General features: G+C 45.6%; 1 protein-coding gene across 1 annotated transcript; it reads left to right on the top strand.

Moving 5' to 3' along the window:
• Positions 1 to 422: 422 nt before the first annotated feature.
• Positions 423 to 11,449, top strand: npy8ar (neuropeptide Y receptor Y8a). The gene is made up of 4 exons (XM_061733361.1): positions 423 to 759; positions 6,675 to 6,916; positions 10,368 to 10,514; positions 10,616 to 11,449. Exons 1-4 carry the CDS (start codon positions 451 to 453, stop codon positions 11,049 to 11,051), a joined length of 1,134 nt encoding a protein of 377 aa, XP_061589345.1. The 5' UTR covers positions 423 to 450; the 3' UTR covers positions 11,052 to 11,449.
• The last annotated feature ends 13,087 nt before the right edge of the window (positions 11,450 to 24,536 follow it).

A 24,536-nucleotide genomic window follows, 5' to 3' on the forward strand; every position in this document is an offset into this window, starting at 1 on the left:
TGGAACACCTTTGTTTGCTGTAGGAACACATCTGTCTGACTCTGGAACCCGTTTTTTATCTGACTCTGGAACACATTTGTCTGCTCTAGGAACACATTTGTCTGATGGTGGTTCACAACCATTAGCAAATGTGGGCTCCATCAGCCTGCTTTGGATGTGCCTTCTCCCTTAGGATTGGGTCTCCATTAGCTGAGTAATGTTCGAGCAGCACAGCCACGTACACTGCCATAGCTTAATTTCTGTCATCTCTGCCCTCCACAGGTGATCTTTGAACGTAAGCTGACCCACCAGTATGGAAGCTGAGAAGGAACCAGGAAAACTGCTCCCTCATTCCAGTCCTGCCGGTTCCTCCTGAGACTCCCCCATCTCTGGACAATTCTTCACATCCGTGGTAGACGTTCCAGTGGTAGCTCCTTGTTCTTTCAGACCTCTCACCTATTCCTCCTCATTATGTCCAACATGAGTGCCCTTGTGGGTTTTTGGAAAGCCTCTGACTGGACCGACGCATCTAAATGCCAGCCCTCAGTGGGAGGGGCCACTCTGCTGATCGTGGCCTATAGTACTGTCATAGCAATTGGGTTGCTGGGCAACACAGGCCTAGTGTTCATCATCGCTCGGCAGCAGGAGCTGTGCAATGTCACCAACATCCTGATCGCTAACCTGTCGTGCTCGGACATCCTGATGTGCCTGGTGTGTCTGCCAGTGACTGTAATATACACCCTGATGGACCGTTGGGTGCTAGGGGAGGCACTTTGCAAGGTCAGTGGGCCAACTATGTTCTGTCAACACAGTACTGCTGAGCGTTCTGGAGTTGAAAAAAACCCACCAGAATTATGAAAGGAAACTTCTTTAAAATAGTCATACAATTGCTGTCACGTCTGGGGTAAGGTGTGGACCCAAACGCAGGAGAGCAGGAGGCAGGAGGCAGGAGTTCAACGAAAAAAGGGTTTGTTTAACACAAAAACCAAACTAAAAGCGCTGCAGAGCAGGATGCAAAACAAGAACATGAACGTGGCTACAAAAATCTGACGAGGAAAACATGGAGGTAGAAACAGTACGTTCCGACAGGGAACAAGGGTATGACAAGACCAGATATACTCAGGGGATAACGAGACATGACGAGACACAGGTGCAGACAATCAGAGCAGATGGGACACAGGCGGGGCAAAACAGAAACTCAAAGACTGGGGGGGAAGAGTCAAACCCTGACAATTACTTTCATTTATAGTCATGTAGGGGAGTAAGAAACCATGCTTAAATAGTGATTTTTGTGCATTAACATAATACAAGAAATCAGATCTAGGTAGGTCTGAGAATCAAATATTTTTCTGCTGTAATTTCTGCTGAAATGCTGTCTTTGATTTTCTCCAACATGGTTCTGGAATTCAAGTCTCTGTAACTGGTCTGAGTCTCAGTTTTGAGCCTCCGTAGTTGGTTCAAGTTTCTGATTCAAGTAGGTCCAACTCCGGGTTTCATCTGTTTCGCGTATCCATTTCAAGTGTCTGCAGAGATGTATTTTGGTCCAAGACCATTCTGAGATTTATAGACCAGCAGCAGGATTTTAACATTTATTCTGGGAGAGACAGGAAGCCAGTGTGGAGATTTAAGATCTGGACTTATATGGTCCAGTCTGCTGGTCTTAGTGAGGACTCGGGTCTCTTGGTCTTAGTGAGGACTCGAGCAGCAGCGTTCTGCACTTACTGCAGCTAGTTGATGGATGTTCTAGGGCAGTGGTACTCGACCTTGTCCTGATCAGGACCCACATTGACAAAAAAATATTTTTGCAAGAGCCACAATTTTACAATGTCATTTAGTAGACGCTTTTATCCAAAGCGACATACATTTGCAACACCTATGTCTGCTAAATGACATTGTAACAATCCAATATCCATTCTCTCTGAAAGTATTAGATATGATAATAAGTATAGTATAGTAATGGTAATATGTTAATAAGGAAAGGAAACCATGATGTACAGTGCAATAACTGCAATTTATTATGTTCAGTGTCACCACAAAACACACTGCTGATACAACAGCAGGTGACAGAGAGCATGTTGCTGATCATCAGTGTTTACTGCAAAAAAACATTTGAATTGCTTCATCCTCAGGTGTGCCCCTTTCTCTCTGCTGTCTGCTCTCCTGGAGGGAAAAATATAACAGACTTTAAGTTCTACTTTTGCCTACATTTTACAGAAGAATAACAGAAGAGCAACGTTGTACTTACTTCAATCAGTGGGATTTCTGACACTCCCTCTGCTGCAGAAGGGATTTGTAGTTGGGCTCTGCTCCGGAAACGACGATCCAAAGAGCCTCTTTCATGTGCTGCAGACTCAATCTATTTCTATTGCAGCATTCAATTTTTGTGAGTGCTGAGAATGCTGCTTCACATCGGTATGTGGATGGAAACATTGAAATGATTCGTCTTGCCAGTCTGGAGATACTTGGAAGATGCTCTGCCAGGTTCCAAAAGTTCAAAACATCTGTAATCCGAAACTGGCGCTGAAGTTCATCTGAGCTCTTTAACTCCACAAACTCGATTTGAAGCTGCACAAGTCCGAGCGGGTCGCTTATTTTCTTCATTTCACTGATATCAACCAGGAATGGGTTTTTAGTAGAAAAATATTACCCTAATCCTTGAAGTTGTGGAATCGTGATTTGTAGTTTTGCTGGAACTCAATTATCACATCACAGAACTGTGTCTGACAGGCCGGGAGAGAGTCTGCATGCGTCGCCATCAATTTCTGCACAGTGGGAAAGAAGCAGTAATCACAACTGCGGACGCTTTTTTGCCAGAAAATCCTCTGACAGCCACGTATAGCTCATACACGGTCTTGTTTTTTCCCTGCATCTTGGGATTAAGTTTGTTCAAGTGCTGCGTAATGTCACACAGGAAACCAGCAGAAAGCACCCAGTCTTTGTCATCCAAATAGGAAAAGCATGAAGTCTCTCCTTGGCCAACGATGAATGCTTTCAGTGGTTCAAGCAGGTCCATGAAATGTGCAAGCGTACGTCCTTTAGATAGTCATCTAATCTCGGTGTGTAGCACCAAATCTTCATAGTGAGTGTCAAACTCCTCACGCAGCAGTTTGAAATTCAGGTGATTTCTTGCACGGACCCTGACATAATTAACCACTTCGATTACATTTGTCATCACTTCATTCAGACTCTTGAATTTTGCAAACAAGGCTTGTTGATGCACAATACAATGATATGAGAAAATGTCCTTAGCAAGCCCTTTCTTTTTCATTGTCTCTTTCAGCAAAGCTACGGCTCCGTTTCTTTTACCAAGCATCACCAGTGCGCCGTCTGTTGGGAATGCTGTTATTTTTCGTGGTCCAATGTCAAACTTTGCTAAGGTTTCCAGCATAGCGTTTTTTTTATCTCGATACCTGTTGTTCCATTTTCCAGTGAAACCATGTCAAGCAGTTCTTCTGTAATATCCAAATTACTGTCGATTGCCAGGATAAATATGAGTAATTGCGGTGTGTCGTTGATATCCAAGGTTTCGTCCATTGCAAGGCTGACATATGTAGATCTAGGACCCTATTTTGGATTCTAACTTTAAAATGGAGAAACAAATTAATGCAGTTGTAAAATCTAGTTTCTTCCAGTTCAGGCTTTTGTCCAAGGTTAAATCCTTTTTATCTTTCAAAAACTTTGAGAAAGTTATACTTGCCTTTGTGTCATCCCGCCTAGACTACTGCAATGCACTGTTTGCAGGCATCAGCTGTTCCTCCCTGTCCCGTGTGCAGCTGGTTCAAAATGCTGCAGCTCGCCTCCTCACCAGAACGCGAAGGTGGGACCATATTACACCTGTGCTTGCAGCTCTTCATTGGCCCCCCGTCCGTTATAGGATCAATTTTAAAATTATTTTATTTGTTTTTAAATCTTTACATGGTCTTGCACCTTCTTATATCTCAGGTTTTTTAAATATCCGTACACCTTCTAGGGCTCTTAGGTCAGCTGACCAACTCTGCATATTAGTTCTCCCCTCCAGGCTAAAGAGCAGGGGTGACTGGGCCTTTACAGTAACTGGCCCCAAACTCTGGAACGCGGTGCCACTGCACATATACCTGGCTCCTTCTATGGCTGTCTTTAAATCTTATCTTAAAACGTATTTTTACTCACTAGCGTTTAACTTGCGATGACTGTTGTATTTCATTTATATGTTTTATGTTTTAAGTTGGGTCAGCTGTTGTTGTTTTTAATGTGCTTTATAAATAAACTTGAACTTGAACTTAACCCACAAATGTTTTTCATGGACTGCAGCGACATGTAGTGGTAGATGTAAAATAGAGCTACTAAATCACATCACACATATATATATATATATATATATATATATATATATATATATATATATATATATATATATATATATATATATATATATATATGGAGGTATATAAGACCCATGAGAACAGTGTTACAGTAGTCCAGTCTACTAAAGAAAAGCATGGACAAGTTTTTCTGCTGAGACATCAGCCCTTTAATCCTCCACATGTTCTTTATGTGATAACAGGCTGACTTAATTACTGTCTTAACGTGGCTTAAGTTCAGGTCTGAGTCCAGAACACCTCCCAGATTTCTTGGCTCTTGGTGTTTAGCTTCACTTCTTGAAGCTGAGTGATGATGTTTAATCTTTTTTTTCTTTGGCTCCAAACAGCATTATTTCTGTTTAGTCTTCATTTAACCAAAGAGAATTCTGCCACATCCATTCTTTAATTTGATAATTGCATTTGATCAATGTTTGAATAGGTGAGATATTGATATAGATTTGTATGTCATCTGTGTAGTCATGGCATCTCAACAGAGATGCCCAGACTTCCTTCACCCCAGACACTTCCTCCAGCTCTTCCGGGGGGAGTCCGAGGCGTTCCCAGGCCAGCCGAGAGACATAGTCTCTCCAGCTTGTCCTGGGTCCTCCCCGGGGTCTCCTCCCAGTGGGACATGCCTGGAACACCTCCCGTAGGGAGGCGTCCAGGAGGCATCCGATACAGATGCCCAAGCCACCTCAGCTGACTCCTCTCAATGTGAAGGAGCAGCGGCTCGACTCCGAGCTCCTCCCGGGTGACCGAACTCCTCACCCTATCTCTAAGGGAGCGTCCAGCCACCCTGCGGAAGAAACTCATCTCGGCCGCTTGTATCTGCGATCTTGTCCTTTCGGTCACTACCCAAAGTTCATGACCATAGGTGAGGGTAGGGGCGTAGATTGACCGGTAAATTGAGAGCTTTGCTTTTCGACTCAGCCCTTCTTTACCACGATGGTCCGGTACACCGGCCGCATAACTGCGGATGCTGCACCGATCCGTCTGTCAATCTCACTCTCCATTTTTGACAAAGTGACAAAGGGCAGCCCTGCCGGTGTCCAACATGCACTGGGAACAAGTCTGACCTAGTCTGACCTACTGCCGGCAATGCGAACCAGACTCCTGCTCCAATCATATAGAGACCGGACAGCCCTTAAAGGGAAAGTTCGTTTTTTTACAACCTGGACCTTATTTCTGGCATTTTTTATGGTCGTATACTCACCCAGGCAAGTTTGGTGTCATTTGGAGTCCTTCGGAAGATATTAGGAGTTTTTTGCGAGCCGCTTCTCCATATGACGGTAGTGAATGGGGGCACCGCGGGACACAGACGATGCAGCGTCTAAATAACACATGATTGTCGCGAAACCCGTTCATTTATTTTATGAATCACTAGATCTGCTTCCAGGACCTGTTGTCTACATCCGGGGCTGTGTGTATAACAAATAAATCAGTTTGTAAACAAGACCTCTGAACTCATGACGTCATCTCTGTAAACAATGCACCAGCTTATCACGGTCCTTCCTGCGGGTGGTGGGCCTTCGGGAAGGCGGGCCCACGTTGCCGTTTCGGGCTGAGCCCGGCCGGGTCCCACGGGCGCTCGCCTTCGAGCCCCAACCCCAGGCCTGGCTCCAGGGAGGTGCCCCGGTGACACCGATCCGGGCGATGTAACGGTCCTTGTTCTCTTCCTCCTCGTGATAAGCTTGTGAACCGCTCTTACTCTCGCCCATCACCTAGGACCTGTTTGCCATGAGAGACCCTATCAGGGGCGTAATGCCCCCGACAACATAGCTCCTAGGATCACTACACAAACCCCTCCACCACAGTAAGGTGGCAGTTCAAGGAGGGGTAGGTTGTTGTCAAGGAGGTTGTATCTACCGGAAGACACAAAATAGTCCCAGTCTTTGAAGTAGGACTCCACCCAGGCAAGTGCTGTGCCAGAAAGTCCCACCCAGTTCTTAAACTAGTCTATCAATATGTTTTAGTTGACCATGTCAAATGCAGCATTGAGATCCAATAAGACCAGAGGCAAAACTATCGCCGAATATTTCACTTGGTTCAACATGCACACCATATACAGATGCTGTTGGCCTCATGCAACCTGTCTAATTTCCAGTCTCTGATATTTATACTTCATTTAGATACCAGACGTATTAACATACATGTGCTAGTCGCTGTGATTAACTCATTTTAGATCAGATATGTCATCTCAGAGCAGAAATCTCAGTGATAGGCCTGGATATGAAAGGGTTATGGTGTTCAGGGGTTAACGTGCAGACATCAGGGAATCAAAGAAAACTAGAAGATTTAATTTCATTCTAACTGTGAAACAAACAGCTGAGGGTTTCTTGTCTCTTACCTGTCCAGGTGACCCCTTTCGTCCAGTGTATGTCTGTGACAGTGTCCATTTTTTCTCTGGTGCTCATCGCTCTGGAGCGACACCAGCTGATCCTCCATCCCACCGGCTGGTCGCCTGCCACTGGACACTCCTACCTGGCCGTGGCTCTCACCTGGCTGGTGGCCTGCTTCATCTCACTACCCTTCCTCTCCTTCAACATCCTCACCAGTGACCCCTTCCAGAACATCAGCCTGCCCACCAATCCCTTCAGGTGTGTTGCAGATCCAGCATTACGGAGGTCTGATGATCAGACCGGAATGTTCAGTGGTGACAGGAACTCGAGTTCACACTGGTTCATGTTGTTGACCTGTTTAAGGTGATCATCACCTTAAAGACTCACAGAAGAGGAATTTAGCCTTCAGCAATCTTTAGCCATTAGCATGTGTTAAAAGTTAGCACCCGTTAGCCAATAGTTTCAGGAGAGCAAAACTACAGGGTTAGGAGTTAGAGGTTGGGGCAACTTTACTGGCACAGAAACATCAGAAACCAAGACTAAACACTCCCAGCTAGCTGCTACCGCTCCATTAGGAAGGTGGAGCTTTTAGCATCAGCTTATCATCCCATATTCTCTGACACACTGCATCCCATGACAACAACCACTCTTCTCTTGACTTCATGGCAGAAATATTCTCCAGATATGGCAGTAGAAATAACTTCTGCTTCTACCTGTGTGGACTTATTCGGGGGGGTTAGACGAAGTTTCATGAAGACAAAGTAACGAGGCGCAAACTTTATCATTAATGCCATTAAAGACACCAGTAGCAGGCGATTATGAATTTAAATGGTTTTGTCTGGCATGGAGTTATTTATAATCAGAAAAACACTGACGTGAACTTTATTAATGCTTTTGACTGACCTGCAAGCACCTGCTTCATCGTAATTGAGGACTGAATTATACCATCAATGAAAAATCTGCTCATGACTGTTGGTAATAGTTTTTTGCTGAATGATTAATGACCGCTCATTTATTTTGTCATTTTTATAATTTAATAGATGGTTCTGTGGTCATGACCTAATAAATGGTTCATGATAATTCATGGAAGTTTGTTGGAGACTAATGATTATCTACATTTGACAAGAACACTCATAAATCTGTAGGCCTGACATCTGTGAGGAGTTCAGAATGATGAGTCCCATCATGTCAGTGTTTGTGACTGTGGTTGTGATTTCACGTGATTTCGTGTGATTTCACAATGTAAAGCTTTATGGCTGGGCGGATGAATGACTTCCTTAATCTGTTCATGCAGCAGGTCAGATACAGCAGCCTGGTGCTGAACGCCCCCCATCTGCTCTACACGGGTGCTGATGTTGTCTGGGCTGGGTGTTGTGCTTGCCTTGGTGTTTTTGAGGGCTCTCACCACCACTTCTGGGCTAAAGGAAAGATCAGTCCCTGCAGGCATAAGGGCAGAAACGATTTTTTTGAGATGGGAGGTGTTATTTGTTTCGAACCTTGAGAAGAAGGAGTTGAGTTTCTTGGTGATGGCTGCAGGGTTGTGACCTAACACTTGGATGGCCATGTGCATGGAGGGGGCAATATTTACCGCAGCCACATTTTTGATCCCCTGCCTGGCTGTGGGGTGGCCTCCATTGGCAAATTTCTCCTCTGCCTCGTTTTTATGTTTTTAACCGTATGTCCACGCAAGGTAGGAAGGGTTTCTACACAGACATTATTTTGCTAATACAAACTGATACAAATTTAATATCCTGACCTGAAATAACAGCAACGAATAAAGAATCATAAAATGTTTTTAGATTTGGACCTTGCTATTATCGCTGGATGTTGAACGCATGTTTAACGTGCGTTGGGTAATATAAACGCAAAATGTGTTATTTGCCACCCCATGCCTGAAGGCGAGTCGGGAGGCTTTATTCACGTAACATAACGTAATCTGTGTGGATGTGTAGAATGACGTATTGTCCCCACATCAGCAAGACTTACATGCCATCAGACATGTGTAGTTTTCAAAACAAGGATGGATGAACATCGGTGTAGGAGCCAAATATTCAGAGGTGATGTAGTTCCCAATGTGAACATTGGTTATCACTATACTGATCATGTTTGAGAATCTTTATTGTTTGCGACAGGTGCTTCAGCCCAGAAAGGCAAAGGGTTTTCGACCGCTGTGGCACGAAATGGCTGTGTTAGTTCGCAAATGGTCTAGTCAAATTCAATTATTGTTAATCAAATAAATGGATACGATGATTGCAACTTAGAACAAGTGTGGGAACTGGTCATTATCTTAGCAACTTGGCATCAATAAAGCAGACAGCGCCTCAACCAGGTAATCTGGATACTGGGCACCTCAGTAGCATCAGTACTAGACTTAGATTCTACAATCGGGATGAGTGTTTTTTGGCCAGGTTCTGGTTCTTGCAAAGCCCTTGTTGTCATTTTTGTGGCCACTTGTTCAAACAATGGACCATCCTTTGTGGTTCTGGACATACACCGGTTTATGGCGTTGTCGGCTCCAAGGCTGAGTAGCTCCTGGATTTCCTCGTCTACCAAGTTACTCATCTTGCAAATACAGATCCCACCTGTGATGTCCTGCTGCTGTTGTTACTCTCATAAGCTGTTTCCTTATTTCATTAAATAGTAAAAATACGTTGAAAAAAAACTCCCCTGGGGGGTTCTACTGAGGTTAGGTGATCAACAAACCTCTACCACGACCCGCCACCCCGCGTTAGTTCCGTATACGGACCCGTGGTTAAGAGTACTCTTGGAGGTGAGTTATGGGTGGGGCCAGCTCGACACGCCACCAGCAGCTAATGCAGCCAAGCCGGTTGATGTCAGCTTCATTGCTGACATCCCTACAATAAAAAGATCTACTATTATTATTATTATTATTATTATTATTATTATTAAAACATGAACACAAAGTAAGCAATTACAATAATAATACAGTAATAATAATACTATAAACCCAATGAATCTAGATAGAATAAGGGGGAACATTAGGTTCAAACACACATACACACCATCTTTTGTGTGTGGACTATGTGCATTGTTTTTTGTTCAATGGGTAGTTTGTTAAAATAATAAGCTTTGAGGAGTGTGCTGGTGCCATGAAAGTGTTTAATATATTTTAAAACTTAATATTTTTCACTTCAGTGCATAATCGTAAATACTGTACATTTCAACAAGAAAATTAATCAAAAAATTTTAAACCAAAGGGACTACCAGCAGAAAAAGTTTGGGAACTACTGATCAGGAGGAAGGAAAATAAAAAAAACAGCTCCATAGAAAAAACTCAACACTGACACAGAAGTTAAATTGCTGCAGTCGTTGTGCTGCATGACTTCAGAAACCTAACTGATGCTCAGCTCATATCTGGTGGTTGTTTAAATGTTCTTTCACTTGTTCATTGTGGATTCCAGGACTTTTCAGGATGTTTAGAAATGGGCATCTAGTTATTGGTCATTTTTGGGGTCTCTGCTTTTCAAAGTAGGAAAACAGGAAGCGCTGGATAGCTCAGTGGGTTGAGTGGGTGCACGTTCGAATCCCAGCTTGTCACTCTTTCCTGTGTGTCTTCCCCCCTCTCTCTATACCCATTTCCTGTCCACCTACTTTGAATTAAGGCCACTAGTGCCAAGAAAAGAAAAACAGGCACAGCCTTCCATACCTCAGTGTTTGTGGTTTAAAATAAAGTTTTTTTGTTTGTCAGGGATCATGTGATCTGCATGGAGCTGTGGCCATCGGACAAACACCGCCTGGCCTACACCACGTCTCTGCTGGTCTTCCAGTACTGCCTTCCTTTGCTGCTAGTGCTGCTCTGCTACCTGAGAATCTTCCTCCGTCTCCGACAACGCAGGTAACACCTCTCTCTCAAAGCCTTCCCATCATGCCCCTGTCAGCATTGTTGTGTAACCCGGTTAGGGCTAATCTCTGATCGTGTCCTACTGTGTTCTACAGAGACATGCTGGACTGCCGCCGAAGGACTCAAGGGGCCCAAAGGATCAATGTCATGCTGCTTGCCATTGTGGTGGCATTCGCTCTGTGCTGGCTGCCCCTCAACGTCTTCAATGCCCTGTTTGACTGGCACCACCAGGCCTTGCCGGACTGCCAGCATGATACTGTCTTCTCTGTCTGTCACCTGACAGCTATGGCCTCCACCTGCATTAACCCAGTGGTATACGGCTTCCTCAACAGCAATTTCCAGCGCGAGTTTAGGACGGCACTGCAGCGTTGCCGCCGCCACGCCCATCGAGGTGAGAGCTACGAGAGTTTCCCGCTGTCCACCGTTGGCACGTCTGTCAACAGGATGGGATCAACATGTGTTCCCTCCCCCAGGACAGAATTCAGCTCAGCAACACCTACCAAGACTCTACCAACCAACACCCAATGGTGATAAACCACCACACCACCATCTGAGAAGAAACAAAAACACTGGAAACAACTGGGAATTGATGGATGGCAGCCAGTGCAGAACAAATCGAACCATGCTTGAACATCTATATAACCTTCCTGTTCCAATTTATCAGCTTCTTCCATTGCACCGACTGTTCAGGGTCAGAATAGATGAAAAGAAAGGGCATACATGGGTAGCAGATTCATCTGGACTACATTTCCCTTTAGAAGACACCACTTCGGATAATCAGACCCAATGTTGATTTTTTTTGCAATGGAAACCCTTCCTGACACAACCCTCCCCCTGTATCTAGATCATAAGCTGTTGGACCCTAGAACTGGATCTAAGGGATCCCCTTGGTACCCCCAAAGGGATTGCCAGAGTCCTGGACCCCTTAGGCTGGGTTCACACAGGGGAGTTTTTCCTTGCCCCTGTTTGGTTTAAGGCCTTTTTCCAACTAAGAGTTAGTTGGAGAAGAGCGGCTTGTATTGTAATATTTTATATAAATAAAATCGAATTGAATTGAATTGAATATGACTAATACATGGTTAGTTTGTGGACTACAGAGACAGATACATTGACAGATATACACAGCAGACACTGAGGTGGTCAGAGTGCAGGGCAGCATGCAGATTCTGAGGCACTGCACAGAAGAGAAAAGGAGGGGGCAGACCAGCACAACTACAAGAACAATGGAGAATAATTATGATGATGAAAGACCTCTAATTAATAACTGAGGGTGGATCTGAAGAAAAGAAAGAGAAGGAGGGGTGATGGGCACCGCTCAGTGGATCCTGTTGGTGTCCCTTTGCAGTGTAGATATATAGCAGCATATGTAGGATGAAACTCTGCTTAAGACCAGCTGCTCTAGTCTTGTCCTGCAGGCGCAGCTATGACTACTGGCCCCAACACACTACAGTTTACACTAACTATATGCTTTGATAAACAAAAACGTTTTAAGTTTGGTTTTAAAGGTGGAGGTGGTGTCAGCCTCCTTAACCCAAACTGGAAGTTGGTTCCATAGTAGTGGTGCCTGATAGCAGAAGGCCCATCCTCCAGATCTACATTTGGATCCTCTAGGAACTACGATTTAACCTGCCCTCTGAGAACGGAGAGCTCTGCCAGGAACATAAGGAACTATCAGGTCTTGGAGAAACCAGGAGTTGGGACATTTAGGACTTTATACACAAGTGTAGAGATGTGTTCTGCCTTGGCAGGTAAAGAAAGAGCAGACTATCAGAGCTATCAGTTCCATAGAAACCCAAAATGGGAAAGTGACAGGAAACCCTAAAGAAACTAATTATACTACTCTTCATTATACACCTCTAAATCCCCAGATGATCAATTCCTCAACGGAACAGCTCTGCCTGCTTTTATTTTAGTGACACTAAAGTTGGTGACAGTGAAGTTGTTGAATGTTGTTGATAATAAAATGTTCCATAATTTTGCAAGAGCACCTGTCTGCCATCTGACTGTTGTAGTATCATCATTAGGAGACAACTGTCAACCGTAGCAATGTTTGTGAGGCTACAGTTGGTGATAGTGAAGTTATTGAATATTTTTATGTTGGGATCGCAATTTGTAGATGCAATTTGAAAGTCCCTAAGGAAGCTTCAAACTGCCAGTTGCATATTGACATCAACATCTTTTGTGCAGTTTAGGTCTTATTTTGATGACAACTAACTTGTAGCTTGTTGTCTGGGTCTCAGTGGTTGAACAGAAGCAACATTAATGCTTTTACATCTCTTTATTTAGGAGCTATTGACAGTAGAAGTGGGAATCTGCGAATATCTGTCATATTTTACCAGACCGGCCCCCGGGAGTGATCGCGTTGGCCCACTGAGGTGTGCTGCTGAAATACTTTTATGCTGCAATATCACACACACGGTTTTCTGAGAACCTCGAAAGGCGACACACAAGCAGCTGCCTTTGCAAACATAATTTTAATACATACGTTACTCTTCTTGTCATACATTTTGTGATTTGTGTTATTTATCCATATACAAACATTTGCGGTGGATCGCTAGCACTGAACATCCCTCCTCCAGGTGTTTATGCCAGGTATAGATGAAGTGCAGAGCGTTACCGTCATAAAATCGACTTCTTCCCATCTGCGTTCAACTAGATTTGCCTGACGTGAGGGCCTGGATGTGTGGCACAACAAATTACTTTGAAAAACTGAATTTGAATGAATAGATTCAATTTCAAATGAGTCCATTCAGATTCAGATTTTAAAAGCAATTATTCAAATCAATCAATTCATGTTCAAATCAAATGATGATTCACAATCAGATATAAAGTACTCAAGTTTACTTCCTACTGGCTCAAGATGTATCCCATACAGTACATAACTTTCTTCACTCGTCTTCTTTGGCTATTTGCTTTGTATCCACCTGTTGCTGTGAGACTCTTGGCCTCTGCTTCATAGACATCGAAATCACGTCTGGCCTGTCCTATGTACTCTATGAGTGAACTGTACAGAATAGGAACAATACATACATCAATTTGTTCCTGCTGCTATCTTTTGTCGGTTAAATTGATTCTTCTCGAAAGTCATCCAACAGTACTCTCATAACTGCAGTTTCAAGGAAGTCCATCACTGTTATTAATTGAGTTGCCTCATATTGAGCAGCTCTGGGGGTTCCATGGTCAACTTTGATTTCATTCAAAGCATCCTGAATAGCTTTGAAGCCAAATCTCAGAACTTTTTTTGCATCAGCTTTTGCAGCCCACTTTGTGGCGGAAAGGCTCTTAAGTGTCAGACCTCGCTCACATTTTGTGAGATGGGCTGTTAAAATCTCCTACCAACAAGTTGAAGCTGCGAAAAGATTGTAAAGATTTGGAATGAAGCTAAAAAATGAAACTGCTTCTAAGCAACCTTCTGCTGCACATGCAGCAACTAAATTCATAGAATGGTGTGAAGTCAGTATTATGATTTTTATTTTTTATTCTTGCCTGCAGTCCAGAATATTTCCTTTGCCACATTACTTGCATTGTATTAGCTCTGCCCACGACAGTCCATCAAATCAATGTCCAGTTCTTTTAACTCAGATTTGATTGTTTCCTCCATGTGTTCTGCAGTATGACCATGTAGTGATATGAATTTCAAAAATCTCTCGACCGGCTCCCCACTTTTCTTCAGGACAAAGCAAATCATCAAAGCGAGCTGATCAACATGTTTGACATCAGGTGTTGAATCCACAATGATGGAGAAATGCTTGCCATGTTTAACTTCTTTTACAATGGCACACAGAACTTTTCCAGCCATCAGCTGAATAAACTCCACAAACTGTGGAGGACAGGTAACTGGTGCCCTTATTTCCTGCCCTTGTTTCCATATCTGGCTAGATGTTGGGACAGAAGTGGATCAAAGCGACTAATTAACTCCAAGTAGCCCAAAAAGTTCCCATTGTGGGGGGATACTAACTCATCGCCCCCACGGAAGGGCAGTCCTTGTGAAGAAAGAAATTGAATAGTTGCCACTATTCAAAACGTTGAGCCAGTATCCTCTCTCAGACTCCTATTGCTGTTGGAATCTATGCATGCATTTTAAGTCCCAAGTGATGATCGATTCAGCAAAGCAGTGCAATGATCCATACTATTTTCATGCAAAGGGAATAGCACAGTTTTTTTCAAACATTAAATCCAGTGACAAATGTATTATACTGAACAACCTGCAGCAGTAACAGCATACAGTGCCAGTAGATGATGAGTACACTAACCGTTTTTTGACAGGCTTTCTCCATTTAGCTTTTTTATAAAGAAATGTTCCTTAGTTAAGCTTCGGTCAATGTCTTCATATTTCCTCTGTGATGCAGAGAAATCTCCAATATTTTGACAGGGATGGTTTAGTGAAAACTACTCATACATCCTGTCGTCAATTTGGTCCCACTTTGCAGGATCAGATGGATAGCTTGTCAATACCCTTTTTAATTTGTTCATTTTTTTTTTTGTCGGACAAGAAAGATGGTGTGTGTGACCCATCATTTATCAGCTGATGCTAAAAGGAGGCGTGACTCACCTGTCAGATTTGATTGACTTTTCCAAAGGGAGTTTCAATTTTATAAATTAACTCCATAATGTTAATAGCTAATGAGTTTAATTCAGTTGTGTTATGTTGTATTGTGATATTGTGATGAAAGAGTGGGTGAAATTATAAGACCACAGGTCTTCATGTTGATTGCCAAATCTGTTTATTAACAGCAGCAATAAATATATTCAGGTGATTGCCAAACCACATTAACTTGTCGTTGTTGTTCTTAGGTGACTTTTTTACAGAATTCCAGTTGCTTATTTTCCTTCTGGCAACCCTGGTCACAACAGACAAATAGGACCACCCTGAACATGGTCCTGACCGTCAGTTCTGGTCCAGGACGGTTCCTGGCAGCTTCTCCTTCCAGTCCCACTCAAACACCCCCATCCCAGCTGTTTCACTCCCCTGCGCAGTCCACTAGCCGTTTAAGAAAAATAACCGCTGTATGGAATTATGACCATTTCAGTTCGGTCCAACAAGCCATGATTTCGTCTAATCGATCTGCACTGCTTCCTCTGGAGCAGCTGTGCAAAATTGGACCCCCACTTTTCAGACTGTGAAACTGTTCTGACGTTGTAACGAGTGACTTTTACTTATCTTTAACGGAGCGTTTTACCATAGTGCTCTGCTGCATGGACAATACCCTGCGTGAAAACTCTCTTCCACTCCTGAGTGGAAACAACCCGCTATACGTGGAAACTCTTCCAGTCTTCAGGAATCTTAGTTGAAGTATCTCTAACTGTACATTCACACGAAAGCGTCACAGGCGTCATATGCGTCCGGCTGCCATTCGTGGTCTATGAAAGCTCGCTGCAAGAGTCAATTTGAAGTTGAGAGAATCTGAAATGTATTCAAATGAGCGGCGAAGACGCCAAGGCAGCATCAAATCACAGACCGGGATTCCCAAGGCAAGAGGCCTCAATGCAGATTGTACTTTCGTGTACACACAAACATACACTCATTCACATGCATACATTAGAATAGCTGTGCACACACAAACTTATTTTATCAGGAATTAATCTATTTCATCTACCAAACTGACATTTTTGCTGATTTCACTGCCGTTTTTACCTGAACTTTGCACATGTGAAACACGTAACTGATGGTTGAGGAGCTGTATCTGAACAATTTTATTTTGCTATATCGATCCAACACAAACTCATTAAAAACCGTGCTTTTTAATCACAAAACACAGTTGAAATAATATGACCAAATTTGCTACTACCGGATTTATGTGTCATTGGTCACCGCAGACAGATGTTCCCCGGGACCAATGGCTCGCCAATAGTTGCTGTTGATCCGTGGACCAACCTTGTTAAGGAGAGCATCAAACTCACTGTTTTCTATGGAAAAATAACGCTGAAACCAAGCATTGTCAAAACGGAGCGCCGATACCAGACGATGAAATTCCCAGCGGAGTGACCAGGTTTGCAGCTCTTTTACCCCTTTTCCACCAAACCGGTTCCAGGGCTGATTCCGGGCCAGTGCTGAGTTTGGAAGTGGGCTTTCTATTTCCACAGACAAACAACTGGCTCCAGACCAGAAAAAATTGTTCCAGGGTAGCACCAACTCTTTGCTGGGCTAGAGGAAAGAACCGCTTACTTAAGCGGAGGGGGCGGATTTATTAAGACCAATGGCAATATGACTGCGAGACGGCGACATTTTCAAATAAGTGACGAATTAATATGGATACAGCAAAGCAGCAGTGGTCTTTGGAGGAGACAACCTGTCTTTTAGCGATATGGTCAACGGAAGGTGCTACGCGGAGCAAGTCCGTATTAGAGCAAATAGATTGCTGTAGCTTCTATTTTCGCGCCAGTGCAAACGCAGCAACGTAACTGACGTTTACAGTGATGTAACTGAGGTTTGCAGTGACGTAATGATGTAGCTCCCCTAAGCACCTGAGCTATGAAAAAACAAACCGGTTCTCAGCTGGTTCGAAAGTTGAACGAGTTGTGAACCAGCACCAGCACTGGACCAGAACCAGCTCTGGAACCGGTTTGGTGGAAAAGGGGTTAAAGTGAGCTGGACACTTTCTAGTAGGGGTTTCAACCATCTCGGCTGTTTGTAAACTCCGTCTCAATTCTTCCGCTAGCCTCTGAAGCTAACATGAGCAGAGACGGGGACCTCGGAGCCAGCAGTGAGCTGATCTTCTTCAGAGACCCAGGTGAGCCGGAGGACAAGTGGAACGTGTCCGCGGAGCAGGATCTGGACGACATTAAGACCTCCCTGGTCCAGGACTTGGAGACCACCAGTGGCTTGAACTCCGTTGTGAGTTTACCTGGGGGGGTGCTGTAACTGCTGGAGGCCGGTGGTTTGGTTTCAGCTCTTCATGCTGCTGTTGTTCGGGTCTGTGTACAGGTATACCAGCGAAACGAACCCCATCCTGGCACGGAGAACTGGAGCGGAACCGACCAGCTGTTCCAGGGAGGTATGGAGAACTTAATCACGTCAAGGTTCAGGTCTGAAGCTGCAGTCATACCAGGTTCAGGACTATAAAAGGTGTACCACCAGGATCAAGTTCAAAGGTGGCACCAGATGTATGTCCATAGGAGGAAGTTGGTGTCAGGTTCAGATCTGAGAGTAGTGGTACCAGTTTCAATCCGAGTGTTCAGCAGTACGATAATGCATTTTGAAGGCGTACAAGTTGTCAGGTTCAGGTTTTTATCATCTTGTATGCTGATGATAATGTGGGGTTCTTCAGTGTTTAGGTCCAAAGATGGATCAGTATCAGGTCCAGGTTTGTACAGACTGGTATATTGATGCCGTTGTGTATTTAATTAGTTTTCAGGAACCCTCCAGATGCCGGTCTCTTCCAATCTTCTACATATGTAAGATATCCAAATTTTATGTCTTCGGAAGGACATCTGTACGCTCCATATTCGTCCAATGGAGGCCTGATGACAAGCAATCGCACGGTAAGACACCAGACTCAGGAAGACGCTGCACATGTCTTCAGGTTTACAGAGACGGCTGAGGCTGAAGAGTATCAGGATAGAGTTCACACTAGCTATCCAATTTAAGTGAACACATATGAGTTCCATGCTTGTTCAGATTTGACCCGTATAAGGCCCTATCCACACCATGATGAGCTCAAGCCTAAACGCAAAAGTATTGTAAAAAACCAGCGTGACATTCTTACCAAGGTGGTGTTTTGGGGGTCTGTAAACGATTATTTTTGAAACCATGTTCCAGAGTAGAAAGATTTAAGGACGCAATTTTCGTGGCTCCATTGTTGCTGCCTCTCTGCAACGTTTCTGAAACGCTTGCGTCAAACAAGTCACTCATACTTGCTTGCCATTTTCTCTGTTTACAGATTTCTGTGCAAGTGCGCATGCCAAATCTTTTGCCGCCTGTTTTTGCAGCACCACTAACAGGCCTGTTATGTATTGTGCAGCATCGTCAGGCATATTGAGGACATTTATGTGGAGGCACACATTAGTCTTTACGAAGAATGTTTTTGAAATTGCCCACGTGAGCGTTGAAGTCCCCCAGTTGAACAATGGAGTCCCCAGTTGGAGCACTATCCAGTACTCCTCCCAGGGACCCCAAGAAGGCCGGGTACTCCGCACTGCTGTTTGGCCCGTAGGCTGGGTGCTCAGTGAGTATGGAGTCACCGGTCCTGTTCATAATTTTTATGGACAGGATTTCTAGGCGCAGCCAGGGGCAGGAGGGGATCCGGTTTGGGAACCACAGGATTTCGTCTCTGCTTTTTGCAGATGACGTTGTCCTGTTGGCTTCATCAGACCGGGACCTTCAGCATGTGCTGGGGCAGTTTGAGGCTGAGTGCGACGCGGCAGGGATGAGAATCAGCACCTCCGAAACCAAGGTCATGGTTCTCCATCGGGAAAGGGTGGCGTGCCTTCTCCAGGTGGGTGGAGAAGTCCTGCCTCAGGTGAAGGAATTTAAGTATATCGGGGTCTTGTTCACGAGTGAGGGAACGATGGAGTGGGAGATTGACAGACGGATCGGTGCAGCGTCCGCAGTTATGCGGTCGATGTACTGGACCGTCGGGGTGAAGAAGGAGCTGAGTCGAAAGGCGAAGCTCTCGATTTACCGATCTACGCACCTACCCTCACCTATGGTCATGAACTTTGGGTAGTGACCGAAAGGATGAGATCGCGTATACAAGCGGCCGAGATGAGTTTCCTCCGCAGGGCGGCTGGACGCTCCCTTAGATATAGGGTGAGGAGTTCGGTCACCCGGGAGGAGCTCGGAGTCGAGCCGCTACTCCTTCACATTGAGAGGAGTCAGCTGAGGTGGCTTGGGCATCTGTATCGGATCCTCCTGGACGCCTCCCTAGGGAGGTGTTCCAGGCATGTCCCTCCTCCCTAGGGAGGTGTTCCAGGCATGTCCCACCGGAAGGAGACCCCGGGGAAGACCCAGGACACGCTGGAGAGACTATGTCTCTCGGCTGGCCTGGGAACGCCTCGGACTCCCCTCGGAAGAGCTGGAGGAAGTGTCTGGGGAGAAGGAAGTCTGGGCAGCCCTGCTGAGGCTGCTGCCCCCGCGACCCGGGAACGGATAAGCGGCGGACGATGGATGGATGGATGGATGGATGGATGGATGGATGGATGGATGGATGGATGGATGGATGGATGGATGGATGGATGGATGGATGGATGGATGGATGGATGGATGGATGGATGGATGGATGGATGGATGGATGGGTTTTTGAAATTATAAGCATATCTTCTTTGTGTGGATTTAGCTTTAGTGACCAAACACTTTTATTTCTCATCTTTTTAACTGGAAATTGTTAATATTAATGCATGGGTTCAAAGGATAAGTGATGCATCATTGTAAACCAGAAAATATACCAACACTGAGCTGTTAAACCTGTAAGCAAGAAACCTAGTGAGTGAGTGAGCGCCGCGTGAGTGGCAGCTCGTTACAGCAGCTCCTGCTCACCTTTGAGCTTTTTCTCCTTTTTTCTCCTTTAATTTTGTAATCTTGTTATTTTTTGTAAGTGTGTATATATTATTTATTACTCTGCACCATGGAGACCAAAACAGCCGTCTTGATCTCAACTTCTTCATTACTTTTTTCGCCGTTTACGCCCGTGTCCGGGGGCCCCGCAAGTAGTCCTATTGTTTACAGCAGGGATCAGCTGCTGGCGCTCCGCAACACCGCGCTGCTGCCGCCACGGGAGAGACCCGACGTCCCCCCCGAGATCAAGAGGAGGAGACGGGGATGCCGTGCCGGAGCTCAGCGCCGCATCAGGAGGAGGAAATACAGACCTGTTCTCCCGTCTGTTTTAATGGGGAATGTAAGATCTCTCCCTAACAAGATGGATGAGCTGGCGGCGCTGAGCCGGCATCAGCGGGAATACAGGGAATGCAGCGTGATGGTTTACTCAGAAACCTGGCTCACTGCGGCGATCCAAGACACGGTGGTGGAGCTGGACGGATTTAAGTTGGTGCGGGCGGATCGGACGAGAGAAAGTGGAAAGAGGAAAGGAGGGGGCCTGGCGGTGTTTGTGAATGAGAGATGGTGCAAACCCGGGCACATCACTGTGAAAGAACAACAGTGCAGCAGGGACATTGAGCTGCTGGCTGTTAGTATGAGGCCGTATTATCTGCCGCGGGAATTTACGCACGTTATACTGATGGCTGCATATATTCCCCCTTCTGCTAATAGTGATGCAGCATGTGATGCACTGAACTCAGTCACCAGCAGGCTGCAGACACAGCACCCGCAGGCTCTCTTTCTGATCTCTGGAGACTTTAATCACGTATCTTTGTCCTCCACTCTGCCAACTTTCACCCAGTATGTAACATGCTGCACCCGGGACAATAAAATACTGGACCTTTTTTATTCCAACACCAAGGAGGCATACACCTCATCACCTTTCCCCCCGCTGGGCAGATCCGACCACAACCTGGTTCATCTCCTGCCTGTGTACAGACCCCTGGTGCACAGGGAACCAGCTGTCTCCCGCACAGTGACGAGATGGTCCAGCCAAGCTGAAGAAGCTTTGCAGGACTGTTTTAACACAACTGTGTGGGAGGAACTCTGTGACTCTCATGGGGATGACATTGATGGTCTCACTGACTGTATCACAGACTACATCAACTTCTGTGTGGAAAACACCGTACCCACAAGGACAATAAGGTGTTTTTCAAACAACAAACCCTGGATTAATCCTGGCATAAAGGCTCTCCTGAAGGAGAAGAAGAGGGCCTTTAGATCAGGAAATAAAGAGGAGCTGAAGACTGCTCAGAAGGAACTAAGAAGGAGGATCAGGGAGGGGAAGAACTGCTACAGAAGAAAGATGGAGGAACAACTGCAGCAGAACAACATCAGAGGAGTCTGGAAAGGCCTAAAAACCATCTCGGGCCAAAAGAAACCAGACTCCCAGGCTGTGGGGGATCAACAGTGGGTGAACGATCTAAATTTGTTTTTCAATAGATTTGATCAGTCTTCTCCCCCTCCCCCAACCCAGCTCACACTGCTGCAACCCCCTTCATCTGCTTCTACAGGACACCCCCCCTCCCCCTCCTCCTCCTCCTTCAGTTCAACAACAGCCCCCCCACTGTCATCGACACCTTCACCTTCACCTCCAGCTCCCCCCCCACCCCCACCTCCACTCCCAAAACAACAAAGCTCATCCCACAGCCGACCCCCCGCTGCTCCTGCTCTCTGCTCTACCCCCCCACCCCCCTCCACTACCTCTGATACACACCCCCCCTGCTCCATCTTGTCCCTCACAACCCTCCAGGTGAGAAATCAGCTTAGGAAGATGAACGCGAGGAAGGCGGCAGGTCCGGATCGCATCTGCTCCAGGCTCCTGAAGTCCTGTGCAGACCAGCTGTGCGGGATTGTTGGACATATGTTCAACCTGAGCCTGAGGCTGGGGAGGGTACCACCACTATGGAAGACATCCTGCGTGGTACCTGTCCCCAAGAACCCGCACCCCAAGGACCTCAGCAGCTTCAGGCCGGTGGCTCTGACATCCCACCTGATGAAGGCCCTGGAGCGGCTGCTCCTCCGACATCTCCGCCCCATGGTGAGCCCAGCGATGGACCCACTACAGTTTGCTTACCAACCTGGCATTGGGGTGGATGATGCCGTCATCCTCATGCTACATCGTGCCCTGTCTCACCTGGAGAAACCTGGGAACACTGTGAGGATCATGTTCTTTGATTTCTCCAGTGCGTTCAATACCATCCAGCCGGCACTTCTGGGAGACAAGCTGGAGAATGCAGGGGTTGACAGTCACCTCACAGCCTGGATTCTGGATTATCTCACCAACCGCCCACAGTATGTGAGGACACGGGACCACACATCGGACATGGTCGTCTGCAGTGTGGGGGCCCCGCAGGGAACGGTCCTGGCGCCGTTCCTCTTCACCCTCTACACTGCTGACTTCTCCTACAACTCCCCAACCTGTCACCTCCAAAAGTTCTCTGACGACTCTGCTATCGTCGGCCTCATCACTGATGAAGACGATAGCGAGTACAGAGAACTGTCCCAGGACTTTGTGGACTGGTGCCTGCAGAACCACCTCCAGATCAATGCGGGGAAAACCAAAGAACTGGTGGTGGATTTCCGCAGGAGTAATAAATCCCCCCCGACACCGGTGAACATCCAGGGAAAGGACATTGAGATGGTGACATCTTATAAGTACCTGGGTGTTCACCTCAACAATAAACTGGACTGGACTACTAATTCCTCTGCACTCCACAGAAAAGGCCAGAGCAGACTCTATCTGCTCAGGAGACTGAGGGCCTTTGGTGTGCAGGAGAAGCTCCTGAAAACATTTTACAACACTGTGGTGGCATCAGCCATTTTTTACGGAGTGGTCTGCTGGGGCAGCAACATCACAGCTGCAGACAGAAGGAGGCTGGACAAAACAATCAAAAGGGCCGGCTCTGTCGTGGGCTGCTCTCTGGACACAGTACAGGTGGTGGGAGAGAGGAGGATGATGGCTAAGCTGTCATCCATGATGGAGAAGGACTCCCACCCCATGAAGGACACCTTCAGAGCGCTGGAGAGCTCCTTCAGCGACAGGCTCCTTCACCCTAGGTGTGTGAAGGAGCGCTACAGACGGTCCTTCCTCCCTGCAGCTGTGAGACTACACAACCAGCACTGCTCACAGTAGACCACAAACAATACAAACAATCCTGACAATAAAAACCATTCTGCAACGGGCATAAATAACATCTGTAAATATCCATCTGTTTTTCTTTTTGTATACTAGAATTTTTTTATTTATTACTATTTTTATTCTCCTTCTTATTCTTCTTATTATTATTATTGTATATACTGTTTATAGTGTTATAGTGTTTATTATTATTATTATTGTTGTGTGATATTGTGTGATATTGATGCCTCTTGTTTTGCACTATCCCCTTTGCTGCTGTAACCTGGAAATTTCCCCTCTGGGGGACTATTAAAGGATTTCTTATCTTATCTTATCTTATCTCCACAGTCCCTGCCGTCACAATGGCCTCTGCTGGACGTTCCTGGAACTGCACCACTCAGTCACTCACACCTGGTAAGACCACACACTCACACACTGGGGTCCAGAGCAGACAGTAGTTGGGTAGCAGTTATAGTTTGTCTCTTTTATGTTGTACATGTAAAAAATGTATATTATGATATTTTATTATTACGACTACAAAAGTGTGGGCATTAAATGCACAGTTCTTCCCTGGTTCCAGTCCTACTTGGCAGAAAGGAGATTTGGGCCTGTTTTCCTCAGCTCCATCCAGTGGCGTAGGGATAGTCAGTGCAGCACGAAATCTGCAACAAAAACCACAAACTAAAGACAAAACCGACACGGAACCGACCAAAACACGAGCAGCAATCGACCCAAATCTCGAGATCCAATCACAGTCTAAACTAAGCTACGGCGATTAACCACCCCAAAAACTACAAAGCAAGCATGCAGGTGAACAAGCCAATGCAGAGCTTGATGTTGCATAGTATAGCATGTGTGCAGCGTGTGTGCAGCCAGGTCCTGGTGTTCACAGATACCCTACTCGGTGACTGCAAAACAGTTGTGGAGCTGGAGAAGTGTGTCCTCTGGCCATGTGGTGATGATTTTGGTCAAAGGAGTCATATTTCTTCTGAGCGGGGTGTATGCAGGGGTAAGGAGCAGAGAGAGGTGGTCTGACTGGCCTAAGTGTGGGAGTGGTATGGCTCTGTATGCATGTTTAATATTTGTGTAGACATGGTCTAGTGTGTTTTTCCCTCTGTTTGGACACTTGACGTGTTGGTGAAATTTAGGCAGGGCAGACTTCAGGTTTGTCTGATTAAGGCCCCGTTTACACGTAGCAAAAACGGTGGTGTTTTCACACGTTTTGACCGTTCGTTTACATGAAAATGAAGTTCAAAGTCACCAAAAACGATCATTTCTGAAAACTCCAGCCAAAGTGGAGATTTGCAAAAACTCCGTCTTCACGTTTGCTTATAAACAGAGGGAAAAGGACATTTAGGCTTTAGAA

The sequence above is a fragment of the Cololabis saira genome, chromosome 11, assembly GCF_033807715.1.
Source record: "Cololabis saira isolate AMF1-May2022 chromosome 11, fColSai1.1, whole genome shotgun sequence".
Classification (NCBI taxonomy): Eukaryota; Metazoa; Chordata; class Actinopteri; order Beloniformes; family Belonidae; genus Cololabis; species Cololabis saira.

What these genes read in the sequence shown, in the direction of transcription:
- npy8ar (XM_061733361.1), top strand. Translation starts at nt 451, where the DNA reads ATGTCCAACATGAGTGCCCTTGTGGGTTTTTGGAAAGCCTCTGACTGG. An exon ending in TAGGGGAGGCACTTTGCAAG is followed by an intron (nt 760 to 6,674) that starts GTCAGTGGGCCA and finishes TTACCTGTCCAG; the next exon opens with GTGACCCCTTTCGTCCAGTG. An exon ending in CTGCCCACCAATCCCTTCAG is followed by an intron (nt 6,917 to 10,367) that starts GTGTGTTGCAGA and finishes TTTGTTTGTCAG; the next exon opens with GGATCATGTGATCTGCATGG.